Source organism: Mytilus californianus, unplaced genomic scaffold (genome assembly GCF_021869535.1).
Source record: "Mytilus californianus isolate M0D057914Y unplaced genomic scaffold, xbMytCali1.0.p SCAF_7, whole genome shotgun sequence".
Classification (NCBI taxonomy): Eukaryota; Metazoa; Mollusca; class Bivalvia; order Mytilida; family Mytilidae; genus Mytilus; species Mytilus californianus.
Genome location: NW_026262723.1, coordinates 21,802,300 through 21,816,168, shown reverse-complemented (window position 1 = coordinate 21,816,168; position 13,869 = coordinate 21,802,300). Strand labels below are relative to the sequence as shown.

The 13,869-nt window shown below is 32.8% G+C and overlaps 1 protein-coding gene across 9 annotated transcripts in view; it reads right to left on the bottom strand.

Annotated features, from left to right (window-relative positions):
* Window positions 1-2,874, bottom strand: part of LOC127707660 (uncharacterized) — a 266,798-nt gene extending 263,924 nt beyond the window's left edge. For all 9 annotated transcript variants that reach the window (XM_052212294.1, XM_052212295.1, XM_052212296.1 and 6 more), the window contains exon 1: window positions 2,720-2,874. In XM_052212294.1, the coding sequence (XP_052068254.1) occupies window positions 2,720-2,783 (64 nt within the window). In that variant the 5' untranslated portion in view covers window positions 2,784-2,874. The remainder of the gene's footprint in view (window positions 1-2,719) is intronic.
* Between the last annotated feature and the right edge of the window lie 10,995 nt (window positions 2,875-13,869).

Sequence of the window (13,869 nt, the reverse complement as noted above, 5' to 3'; positions counted from 1 at the left end):
CAATTGATTTTATTGAATATATTTGTGTGTTTTTAAATACTCATACATTGATATTATATTCAATTCTTATACGTTAAAAATTTTTTTTTTTTGTTAGTTTGTGGCTGTATAACAACGGCCAACAACGGGAAATCATGGATGTACGTAAAACGTGATTTCATTGTTAAGTTAAAGTGTTTTGTACCTAAATAACTAAAACACAGATGTTGAATTGTTTTAAATGGGTTACTCATCTCATAAACAAGGAACTATTTACTTATTGATTATATATAATGATTGAACTTCCTTTCAGCGTACACATATAAAATATCATAAGATTTATGAAAATTCAAAGATCAATATGTAATTTTAGAATGGAAGGAGACTGTCAATGTCTCCTTGATGTTCACTCCAAATCTTTGTGTACCATCAACACCAAAAAATCGAAAAAGAAAATAAATAACATAGGACTCTCTTTCATTTGAATAATATATATCCAATACATCATCTATCGCTACCTCTCGTGGTAAAATATTTAGCATAAAGCCTTTTGGGCTAACCCTCAGTGAAAAATCAATATTAATGCATGTCTATCCTTTCTAGTTATAGAACACTGACGGTCTTACATCCTGTCGATACTTGTATTTTGCCATTGCACAATGCACAATGCACATGTTTTTTTCTCAGACTGTACACTCTGTCTTTACACTAAATTCATTTGATGTGTACTCATTGATATTTTGTCTTTAATACATGATTGTTTAGTTGTTACATGTATTGTCTTTCAGTAAATGCAAGTACATACAGTCTTGGGTCTTTTTTGTTGTTTTTTGATGTGCTTCGTGTCGTTCTGATGAATCAATCCCTTTTCAAATTTCTACAGTTTGTTCTTATGGTGTGCTGTTACATCGCTGTCCCAGGTTAAAAGTGAGTTGAACGCTCCTAAAAATGTTTAATCCCGCTGCATTCTGTAAGAGTTTGTCCCAAGTCAGGAGCCTGTAATTCAGTGGTTGTCGTTTGTTGCTGTGTATCATGTTTGTTTATTGTTAAACCTTATGGTTTAGTACATAAATCGAGCTTTTGGTTTTTCTCGTTTGAATTGCTTTGCATTTTGTCATGTCGGGATTTATATCTCGCTATGCGGTATGGGTTTCACTTATGGTTGAAGGATGTAAGCTGACCTATATCTACGTCATTTGGTCTCTGGGGAATAGTTGTGTCGTTAGCATTCATTCCTCTTCTTATTTTTATATTATTGAGGGTTTGTTTAAGGAGGATGATTTATTTGCAGTTTTGTATAGCATTCCGCAGTCATGGAAATGGTTACGGATTGTGTTTTGATTTCTCTTTGAAATGTGTTGAAAATGTTCTATTATAAATGATATTGATCGTAAAAAAATTTCAAAATGGAAGTAACTGGGTAGTTGAATTTTCTTTTAGATAAAAAAAAAGTAAAAGGAACAGATATTGTACGTCAAGTTCGTGTTTTAAACCAACCCCGCATCACCAAGCAAAATATGGCAACCGCAATTTCCATTAGTTAGGTAAACAATAGATTATCAAGGAAAACTGGAAACAGCATGGTGTAGCGTATGTTTTGGTTAGTTTCATAATAAATATGGTCTATCCAATTTTCAAATGAAGTGAACTACATATTATTAGGCCAGTCAAGAGGGGAAATGCTTTTTTTTTGTTGCAACAAATAAATTAACTGAAATTTTCTAAACAACAGTGAGCAACAGTCAGTAGATATAAGAAGATGTGGTATGAGTGTCAATGAGACAACTCTCCATCCAAGTCACAATTTGTAAAAGTAAACCATTATAGGTCAAAGTACGGCCTTCAACACGGAGCCTTGGAAAACACATTTCTACAAATCATTTCTAAAGCTTGAAACGTTTTATATAAAATTATTTGTATGCATGAATAATATTTCTTGACGTAATAACTCCATCCAGTATTATAATAATATAACATTTCTACGTTTAATGGTGTTATATTCATGCATTTGACAATTTGACAAGAAATCACTAACGATGAACTATTTCAAAATTAAAATTTAATTTTAAAGACGTATCGGGGACATTGCAACATACATTTTTGACGTCTCTGCAAATGCATGACGGAATTTTCAAACGAGGAAATATATTTGGCGCTTGAATGTATTACTTATTTTCACATTTTATAAAAAATTAAGAATATTTTTTTCGAAATTGTTATTTTTACCCAACCAAAAAAAAAGGGTAATCGGACACAAGAAAAGAAAATCAAAGAAACTAGCGCGCTAAAAATTCGGCTCAGTATGTCGTGCTTGTACAAAGCAGGATTAATATTCATTTTACATTAGGGGGCCACGGTGGCTGAATGGTCTAATTAGTCGAACTACTGTATCCCTAGCCTGTTAAAACTGAGGTTGTGAATTCGAATCCCGCAAGTGGCAGGTGCGCTGAACTCAATCTTAATTGACTAGGATTGTCAGTTTTCATACCGAAGGTCGGTTGTTCTCTCCGGGCGCTGCGGCTTCCTCCAACAATAAAAACTGATCGCCACGAAATTGCACATTAGTGCTGAAAGTTGCGTTAAAACGCAAATTAATCAATCATTTTTCATTAACACGTACCTCTCCTGAATATGCATTTAATTTGCCACTATACGTTAAACAGCCATCCATTATTATTATTATCATCATCATCATCGATATTTATATTGTATGAAAGATATGACCACTTGTATTACTTACCATTATCAGCATGCAACAGATTTTGGAACCAACACAATATGATAAACAGTTTTGTTTTAACCATTATCACTTGTGCTCCATATAAAACTTGGCAAATATAAATCTATAAATGAAGAGGAATTTCCTTCATTTAAGTTTTATTTTTCTTTACCCGGAAAGTGTTATACTATTTTTTTCGAGGAAAGCAAAGGACAATTTCCCTCTAACTCCCACATGATTACAGCTCCATTTAGATGTAAAAACTACACCAATTTAATTTTTTATTCTTTTTCCTTCATTTGTAAACGTTTTGCCCAATTTTAATCGTTGTTGTATTTTTTTTCTTTTGTTTTGGTAATTAATATATTTTATTATAGATTGTTTCAGTTAGTATGACAAAATTCCTACTTTTGAACTGAAATGTATCCTTATAATTTTTTATTTTTCTTCTGTAATAATATCTATAGATCTTTTGTGAAAATTATTCTGCAAGAAAAGACATATATTTTCTCTTAAGGTTTTGATAATTATTGCTGTGAATCTGCCATTTACTTCATTAAGTCTTTACGGAAACTTTTTTCTGTAAGGAAAAGATGTATATTTCCCACGGTGAATACTTATATAAACATAAAACTTCATTGTCATTCCAATCTAATTACTAATAATATAAGTTAAATCATCAGTTCGGATGTTATAATGGTTGGCACAAATGCTATCATGTTCAAACAGGTTCTGTTTGAGAAATGAGTATGAACTCACTTACTTACCCCAAAAAAAGGGGGATGGCACTCCAACATTTCCTATACAAGCCTCGTATTCAGGATACAACTTATATTGAACGTTTGATAAGGCGTCTTTTGTCCGACATTTGCTTTTTGTCTTGTGTTGCTTTTTGTCCGACAGCTTTGCTTTTTGTCTGTTGCATTCGGTCATATTTGTTTTTTGTCCGATAATTTTGCTTTTGGTCCGACATTTTTGTATTGTGTCCGTTGCTTTTGGTCCGTTTTGCGTTTTGTCTGATCATTTTGCTTTATGTCCGATTCAAAAATGTGTATGTGTGTCATAGTGATAGAACCATCGACCTTCTGCAGCAAAACTAGTAACCCTAGTAAATTAGAATTGAAGTCGAGCTCATCAGCTTGAACTCACAACCTTAGTATTGACTCTCTAGGCCCAAAAGTTTTAAACGAAATTTATGACTTAAATACTTGTAAAGACTTAGAATCTTGTGCAAGGTAAAACATGTAAGCTAACCAAATTAACGGTTTTATATGCATCATTACGAGAAGGATAATACCTTTAGGTTTAAGTGAAAAGATTTGTAAGTAAAACCTTAATTTGGTCATTGAAAAAAGATAAAATTGTTTCTCCTTGTTAAAGATGGTAGTCATGAAAGTATTGTATCTTGTACAAATTATTCCAAACATTTTATCAATTAAAACAATGAGAGGGATTTGTTTGATAAGTGCCAGTCTTTGTAAGAATCAGGCAATTTAGAAGACTTTCAAAACAAAGTGCCAGTCTTTGTAAGAATCAGGCAATTTAGAAGAATTTCAAAACATGGCCGATAAAAACCGACCGACCTAACCATCCTATTTTGAAGTTACCCTCATCCTGAGTTAGAAATGTTTCTACATGTCTGGTAATTCGAGAAATCTCTAGATAACTATTTGGTTAGAATGATAGCAAATTAGCTCCCCTTAATTTTTAATTTTTAGTGCATTTCAACCAAATTTTATCTTGAATCACCAGAAGAGGAAAAGGAAACGAATGTTATTTTCATGCACCATTAGGCACTTAATGTCATATAATTTCACTTTCCTTTCTTACCAATTTGACTATACGTTTTGTCTTTTAATGTGAAAAAAAAACATCTTAAAGTGGTACATGAGACACTTTTCTAAATGTATTAATTTTATTTTTATACATCAGGCAGATATATTTTTCTTTTATGAAGACTTTTTTCATAATTTTCGATTTCTTATTATGTTTTATATTTCAATGTATACATGCAAATACCGTATAGAGAAGATTTTGACTTCTTAATTGACTAACCAAATCAGAAGACATCACAAATTTCTCGACAAGCCAATGGATTGATTAAAAGGTTGTGGTATATTTGCATATGAAATGACTATCCAGTGAAGGTAAAGGAAGAATGTTTTATATAGATAAAAAAAAAGTGTTTTTTATTTTTATCGATTTGTCCATTTTTATGTAAAAGTCTCTCATAACTCTTTTGAGAGTGGCTCTCGAATGTTTTTAAGATTGTTTTGTACTTTTAATTAAAACATGCTGTAGATATTGTATTCATGTTTGTATTGAACATGTAGAGAGGTGAGACTATAATAAAATATTTGATTTGATTTTGATTTGATTTGATAAAAATTATGATGATAATGAACCGGTTGTCGCTAGGCTTTTAATAGTGAGTAAACCCCATACCGAATAAAAAGCTTACCCAAGCCCTGGAAAGTCAAATTTTTAAACGCTAATCGCATTTTCTAAATTTGCAAACATGAAATCGATAGTTTATGCGTGCAAATCATCGATTATAAAACTTTTATCTCCGTATGTTCATAGTTCCTTTTTTGAAGGACCATAACCAAGGCAAAAATTACTGAACTGAAAACGAAATTCAAATTCCATCAGTAACTTAAACAACTCAATCAATTAATTAAGGCCTTGGTGAAAAAGATGGAAAATTGATATTTCATGCAATTATTTATTTTAAGTCCTTCAACTTTGGCCAGAATTGATACGAAATAGTAAACATGTATTTAGTCTATGAGGTACGAAATGGTTAATGCAGTTGGCCCATAGGATACGAAATGGTTTTGATCATGGGTACGAAATGGTAAATGTTGGGTACGAAATGGTAAATTTTGGGTACGAAATGGTAATTTTGGATTCGAAATGGCAGAGGTACGAAATGGTCAAGGTAAGAAATGACTTGCTACCTTTGAATCGAGCGTCACTGATGTGTCTTTTGTAGGGGAAACGCGAGTTTGTAGAATACAGTTATAAGTCTGCATGGTATCTTTTATGAATGTTTTCATTATCTGAGAAACAGACCTAACCACCAATATTTAAAATTGACCAATGAACTATGAAACTGAGGTCAAGGTCGGATTGACACTTCTTGTCGGATATGTAAATCATATAGCAATTAAAGCCAGATTTGCATCGCTATGTTTCGCATTCTGTGGCTTTCTTCGCAGGAGAAACTATATCAAATCTATAGATAGAAGAATTACAATGCTCATAATAACGACCGTCTAAATATCTCTAATGAATTATTTTTAACCTAAGTAAACGGTTGTTTAATGCATGCTTGGCTTTACCGGCGGAAAATTCAAAACATATTGATCAGACTATTATAAAAAACCAGATACTCCATGTACCACTCATTTATAGCGAAAAATAGAGTCTGTATTCAATTTCAAAGATGTCATGGTGTTACGAAACTACAAAAAATATTCACATTTCAAATCGGACATAAAGATAAAATCGGACCAAAAGCAAAAGTGTAAGACGAAAAACCAAATTATTGGACAAAAAGCAAAACGGACCGAAAGCAACGGACAAAAAGCAAAAGTGTCGGACGAAAAGCAAAATTATCCGACACAAAGCAATGCCGGACAGAAAGCACCGTATCAAACGTTTCTGTTATATTTTACCTGTAAAAGCGATATTTATTGTTGGCGCAAATGAAATACAACCCTGCGGCGCAGATGAAAAACAACCCTGTGGCACAAGTTAAATACAAACCTGCGGTGCATATGAAATACAAGTCTGCGGCGCAAATGAAATACTGCTTTTTTTCAAAAATTGGTGCAAATGCAATGCGCCCGCAGAATTGATGGCTAATCGTATGTCTCCCCGGGGCAAATAACTTATTTTAAAAGACTTAGTATTGTATCGAGCAACTGATATTTTACATTATCTATATGATCAAAATATGAGAATTAATTGATCAGATTGTATAGTTGTTTATCCTGTACCTAAATTATTTCAAATTTCAATTGTATGTATTTATCTCTAGATCTCTTTCAATCTTTTCCCTGAGTGAAATCTACACAACTCATACACATACTTCCTGTAAACAAGGTCTGTATGGAAATTCATATTAACTAATTTGTTTTCTATACAAAACAAGATATAAAAAAATGCTAGCTTTTCAGACATGTATCACTTGCTATCTTATTCACAGATTGCACTGTAATAAAACCCCAACTTCTTTGCTATTTTTGAAAATTTATCGTAACATAGAGTTAAAGTTCGAACAAGAGATCGACTTGCATTTAAATGTAGAGTTATAGGATGAGTTACTAGTTCAATTCAAAGCTTCTTGACGGCAAAGGCTACAGTCATTGTTCTAAATTACATGTCGAGTTCGAGGTGCATAGCGTAATATTGTGTAATTTTTCATATAGTTAGGCACGGTGTATATTCAGAACGCTTGTTTTCCGATTCAATCGACGGTAACGCTTGCTTTCCGATACGCGTAACGCTTGTTTTCAGATTTTTGTTGACAAAGAAGCAGGAGATACGATATGAGGATGGATGATTCTTCAAACGCGTTGTTTGTGTTGTTCTCTCTTGTATCTCACGGAACACTACAGCTATTTTATTTGATAAAAATGTTATGCCTGCCATTATCAAAGTGTTTAATCAGGTCGTAAACGGTACCACAAACGCAACCCTGTACACGATTAAACACAAGAATGCATTTCTTTTGTATGTAGCTGTTTAAAACATTTTTAAAAATTAAGCCAGTTTCAGTTACAAAATAGAGAATAATAAAATAGAGAATAGAGAAAAATAGGGTTCTAAAATATAAAGAATAGACAATAATGGGCGAAATAAATAAAGAATTGAGAAAATTAATATACAACCCCACCCCGCATCCCCCGCCAATCCTAACCCTCCTACGACACAGCGGAGGTGACAAGTCGGATTACCTTACTTTTTCGGCAACTCGTCAAATTCTTCTTTAATTCGTCAATAAGAATGTATTTTTTCAGGTCTTTTTTTAATTATTTGGTTAATTCATGAAAAGAGGTTTTGCATGCTTAAAAGACTTTGTTTTTTTTTTTAAGAAACACGATTCTATACTGAGACCAAGCTCATTGAAATCAATCAAAAAAAAAATAATACCTGATACAGTTATTTCAAATATAGATTCAAGATATGCCAATGTTACTAAATGGCAAGGTGCCTGATTATAGACGTGGTAGCGAAATGACTCTATATATATGACCGAAGGCGATTTGATGAGTTGCGGAAATGACTATAGAATATACATACATATAACTTCAATTGAGTAAATATATCATACATTATAAGATTTGTATACTCTTTTTGTGTACAAAATAACTCTTAGAAATAAAAGAATACACTCGGACAAGAAGAAAAAACAACAACAAATAAGGGGCAATTTCAAACTAAAATCTATATAAGGACACGAGAAAAATTTTTGTACATAAAAACAGGGTAAAAATCATGTGTTTCGGAAGGGTAAATGATTTCTGGTTCTTGCGTGTTTAATTCAAAATATTTTAATTATTACTTTTGCTTGCCGAAAAAAACCCGGTTTAAACTGTTTCTGAAAAATTACTAAATAAAACTACACCCGCATAAGAGTAAGGGTTTAATACATGTACATCAAATATCTGACTCCGATTATATTTACCTTAACTGGCTCAGTCTTTGGTTAAATTCACATTATAATAGCCCAATGTGTGTACTTCAAGTATTAACCGGATTTCCGAAGGAAAATATCGGTTATTAGTTTGGTGATGTACGGCGGGCGGCCGGGCGGCCGGCTGCCAAACAATGTCCGTGCAATAACTTGAAAACGCTTTGACAAAATCTTTTCAAATTTGCATATGTTGTTTCCTGTGACTAAATGAAGGTCAAGTTCGATTTTCACGATTTTAGCTTTTATTGTTGTTGAGTTGTAGGCCTTTAAGTAGAGAAGACTGTTGTGTGTGCAATAACTTAATTGAAAAAGCTTCAACGAAATCTTTTTAAATTTAGATATATTGTTTTCTGTAACTAAATGAAGGTCAAGTTCGATTTTCACAATTTTAACTTTTATCGTTGTTGGGTTGTAGACTTTTAAGCAGCGAAAAGTGATGCTTAGATTGATTTTGGCCTTTCAGATTCTGAACCCTACAAAAATTCATTTTTTTTTTACTTGATCCTGTTTGGGGGTCCAGATTTGCAAATATCATTTTCATGCAGAAAAATCCGGTTTGCTGTCAATCTGACACCCTCTTGTAAGCTTATAAATTTCTAAAGAGAACACCAAATAATAAACACCAAAAGATAATCTAAAACACTAATGTTGACCGATTTTGGCAAATTTTGGGTAATTAGCTATATCAAAAGCATATAAGAAGGACATTGTTTACCAAAACCAAAATTGTGTTAATTAATTGGAAGTAATACTATGTATTGTCTCTTGGAAACAAATTAATTCATATTGGGTAGCGACGTTCTTCGATGCAAAATTATGCTAAAAAATGTAAAATATGCATTTTTTTTTATCAAAATGCCTGTAACAACAACATATAATCATCGGGTTTCCCGATCTAAATCCGCGGAGGGATCCGATTCCCGAGGAGCAATTACACCAGGGCTGATATGCATAAAACCACTTAAGTTAAGATATCCAATCGTAATACTAATTTATCGTAGGACATGTAGAAAAATCCGTCCATTCGGAACAAATCTTAACTTAAGTAGCTTTATGCATACGGGCCTAGACCACAACCCGGGGTGGATCAAAATCTGGATCCGATTCCCACGGAGCATAATGATTAAATCTAATAAAGCTTTTGAATTTTTTAATTCTGCTATTCTTTATGCGTAATTACGAAGTTATTTTAACATTACGTAATGGAACAACCATATAACTTTGAAAAGGGTAGGAAAAGGGGGGGGGGGTATTTTTTTTTTAAATTCGAAAATCCTTTTTCGTACCAGACAAGCATTAAATAATTTATTTTTTTGAGAACTTAAAATAAAATTTAATCAGAACATTTCTGTCCTCCCAGATCAAAATATTTGTTTCTTCAAAGGTGGGAATCAGAATATATTTTAGAAAAAAAAAGCATCACCCCCTCAGATTTATATCAACCTTTTTTAAAGAAAAATTTTGTTGAGAAAGTTGATAATTGTGGATGAGATTGTTAAAATTTAGATATATTTGGCTGCAGAATCTGTTTTACAAGACATCGCAGTCTTGGTGTAAACGAAATAACTTTCATTTATAATTCGAAGAAATAATAAATTATGAAACTGGATATCTGGTTATTTGTTTTGTTCCATCAACTTCAATTTCGTTCAAGAAAGTTGGTAGTTCATTATTTGTTTCTTAAAGATTGTATCAACCTACCTTTCAACCCTCTCTGTAATTTTCATTTGCAATATCGGAAAGTACTCGTTTCCGTAATCGGAAAGCAAGTGTTCTGAATATACACCGTGTGTTAGGGCTATTAAATTACTCATACTGTGTTGTATTTAATATATAAAAAAAGTTACATCTCCAGGAATTATCTCCCAATCAGTCGTGCCTGTCAATTCAATTCAGTGAGAGCAGCTTCAACTTCGATGTTCGTTGTCGCTTCAAGTCTGCGCATGTTTGGGTGGCAAAACAATTGTACAGCTGCTCCGCCAGCGTAACCGGCTGTACCATTTAGTCACAATCAAGTTTGATCCGTAGTTTTTTTTTTTTTTTACCAGGAACGTAAATCAAAGTTGAAAAAAAAAGAAACGTCAAGTTTGTTAGATGTTATAATTGTCAGTATCTTGGTCATCCTGCTAACCAGTGTCAGGACAAAAAACATTGTCACAGTTGTGGATCAAATTCCTGTTCAGAATTTTACTGTACAAAACCAGCAACCTGCAGAAACTGTGAAGGAAATCATAAATCTTCATCATCTCACTGCCCAGTCTTCATTCGCCTTATCAATCAACATTAATTTAAAAACTGTATTTAACCATATAGACGTAGTCAACATGAAAATCTTATTTCTAAATACTGAATCTTTTAAAACAGCAACTGGACTCAAAGAAATTTGTGAAAAATATAACATTGACATCCTATGTATAAACGAATCATTTGAATCCGAAAAAAATCCACTCTCTTTTGGTGATTGGAAACCTATTACCTCACCTAAACCAAACAAAGCAAGGGGATGATCTGCAATATTTTTAAAGCCAAGCATTCATTTCATAGGACAAAGACAGGACCATTTTGAATTAAAAGAAATTGAAATGGTCAGTATTGAAGTTAAAGACAGCAAAAATAAAAACATTTCATCTTTGGTACCTTACATCCCACCAGATAAACCAGAGTTAATGAAAAAGCTTTGTACACATATTCAACAAAAAAATTTGAATAATTTAATATTGGTAGGTGATTTAAATGCTAAATCCTTTGAATGGAACAATACTGTAGAAAATAAACATGGAGAGCTTCTAGAACATTGTATGACAACAGCAAAGCTAATATGTGTTAATGATGGACAGGCTACAAGAACAGCAAGCAATTCTATAATTGACTTATTTCTAGTTTCCAGGCAACTATTTAATGATGTAAAAACTTGTATAACATTAACTCATGAAAAGGTACAATCAGACCATATTGCAGTATTGTTAGATGTTAATGCGGGAAATCCTGATGAATAGAATACATCAGAACAAGAATATTGGAATATCAAAAAATGTGATTGGAACGCATGGAAAGAAAAAACAAAAGAATCATTTTCAAAATTATCCTTTCCTCAAAATGAAGATATAGAAAATAACTACAGCCGATTTGAAGAAACTTTAACAAATTGTATGACAAAATGTATTCGGAAAGAGGAGGAATATCCAGAAAAATTTATATCACCATTAGGAAAATGTATCAACAAACAGAAGACATGAGAGACACAGAATTGGTTGAACCTCAGTATGAATACAACGGTCTGGTATCAATTATCAGAGCCCCTGACTACTGGCGTAATATAGGCAGCTCAAAATCCAGAACAACAGCCCAAATAGAGGAAGGAAAACAAATTATCTCTGAACAACTCAAATCTCAAACTCCAAACACAGCAGTCGCATTTACAGATGGGTCATGTTTGGGAAATCCAGGCCCATGCGGTGCTGGAGCTATAATTTACATCAATGATCAAAAAGAAAAATTAAAAAGACCTGCCTCTAACAAAGGATCAATCTTGCTAGCTGAACTGATAGCAATAAAAATTGTACTTGATTACATAGAATCTTTTTCAAAAACACAAATTGAAACTTTAACTATATTTTCGGACAGTCAAACCGCATTAGGAATCTTAACTCTAAATTGGAAAAGTGACAACTATCATCAAACCATTAACGAAATAAAAGGAAAAATAAAAAAATTAAATGAACATGGAATTTTAATCAACTTAAACTGGACACCAGGCCATGCCAACATAAAAGGAAATGATGAGGCAGACACCTTGGCAAAAGAAGCTCTGCTAAAGAAGCTGAAACACTAGCAGTTGATGACATAGTATTTACAAAACAAGATGTAAAAAAGGCAGCTAGAAATTCCGTTACAAAAAAATGGCAACGCAGATGGGAAAACAGCAATGCTGGACGTCATTATTTCAGATTTCATCCTGAAGTTAAAAATAAAGTAAAAAAAGACTTCCCGTAAAAAAAAATGTACAACGTAATCAACAGTTTACGAACAGGTTATTCCAAATTAAATGCATACCAATTTATAATAAACCAGCACATTAACTCTGAAACCTGTGATCACTGCAAACAAAAAGAAAATGTACAACACTACCTTTTTGAATGTGATCTGTATTCAGATGCTAGATACAAATTATTTCATCAAATCTACTTCATAACAGGACGTATTCCAACAGATTTAGACAATTTATTAACAATCAATTTGCCAAATGCAAAAAATATCACTCAACTATTAGCGGAGTACATAGAGGAAACAAACCGTTTTAGTGGATAATTTAATACAATTTTTTTTGAATTTTTCATGTCATTTCAATTATCTGATTAACCTATTTTTTTTTTATTTTTTTTTTAGTACATTTTTTCTTTAATATTTTTAAAAAGCGCCACCTACAATATCTAAGTACAAAGGAGAAACTACATTAGTGATTATAATTTTACAAGAGAGGCTAATTTACAAGAGAGATTACCCTGTCATCAAGACAAAGATTGAAGATTGAAGAAGGAACGTCGCAACACAAATCGTATTAATGATCAACGAATCATAAACGCCATGAGTGTGACAAATTGTAAAACACACGCTTCTCAACCCATAACTGAAAAGGTGCTTAAAAGGTAGTAAATATAATATACCAGGGTAAGAAACGCCACCGGAATCGACCAACACGAAAACATGTTGATGACCAACAAATCTTTCACACATTTTTTTATTAACGTCATGAGTGCGACAAATTGAAATAACAAACTTCTAGACCCAGAAGTGAAAAGTGCTAGAAAGGAGAATAAAATCTTTTCGGGTATATAAACGTCACCTGAAACGTCAGAACAAGAAAACATGTTGATGACCAACGAATCTAACACAAGCTAAATTTAAACGTTATGAGGTTGACAAATGACATTGTTGACAAATATTGAAACAACACTGTTCTTAGCCCCAAAATGAAAAAAGTGCTTGAAAAAACAGACACGATCGGTTGTCCTCTGGTTTTTGGTGGATAGTTGTCTCATTTGCATTCAAACAACATCTCCTTATTTTAAATCATACATTTCAGTTAAGAAAAGACTTGTTTTGTATTCTGTGCAGATAAAACAACTCTTAATGATACCGAGGATGGTGCATACGAATAGTTTCAAAAAGAGGTGATAGAAAACAGACTGAAGTTTGGCCTGTTTTTTGAGAATTGGCAGTGAAAGGAACAAGTGTTTGTCAGTCAACACATCTTTTGTACTATAAATGCACTTCAGGTCAATATACCACATTCACTGGATCCGACTCAAAGTCCATCGATCCCACAATTCTTAACTCAAGTACGTTTTTTTTCTACCTGCTATGTTGCCTCAGAAACAACCGAATCCACAACAATGTTTAGAAACAATAGCTTAATAGCCTGTATCTTCTGTGTTACATAAGTTACCAGTTCCTCAGGGGGGTGGGG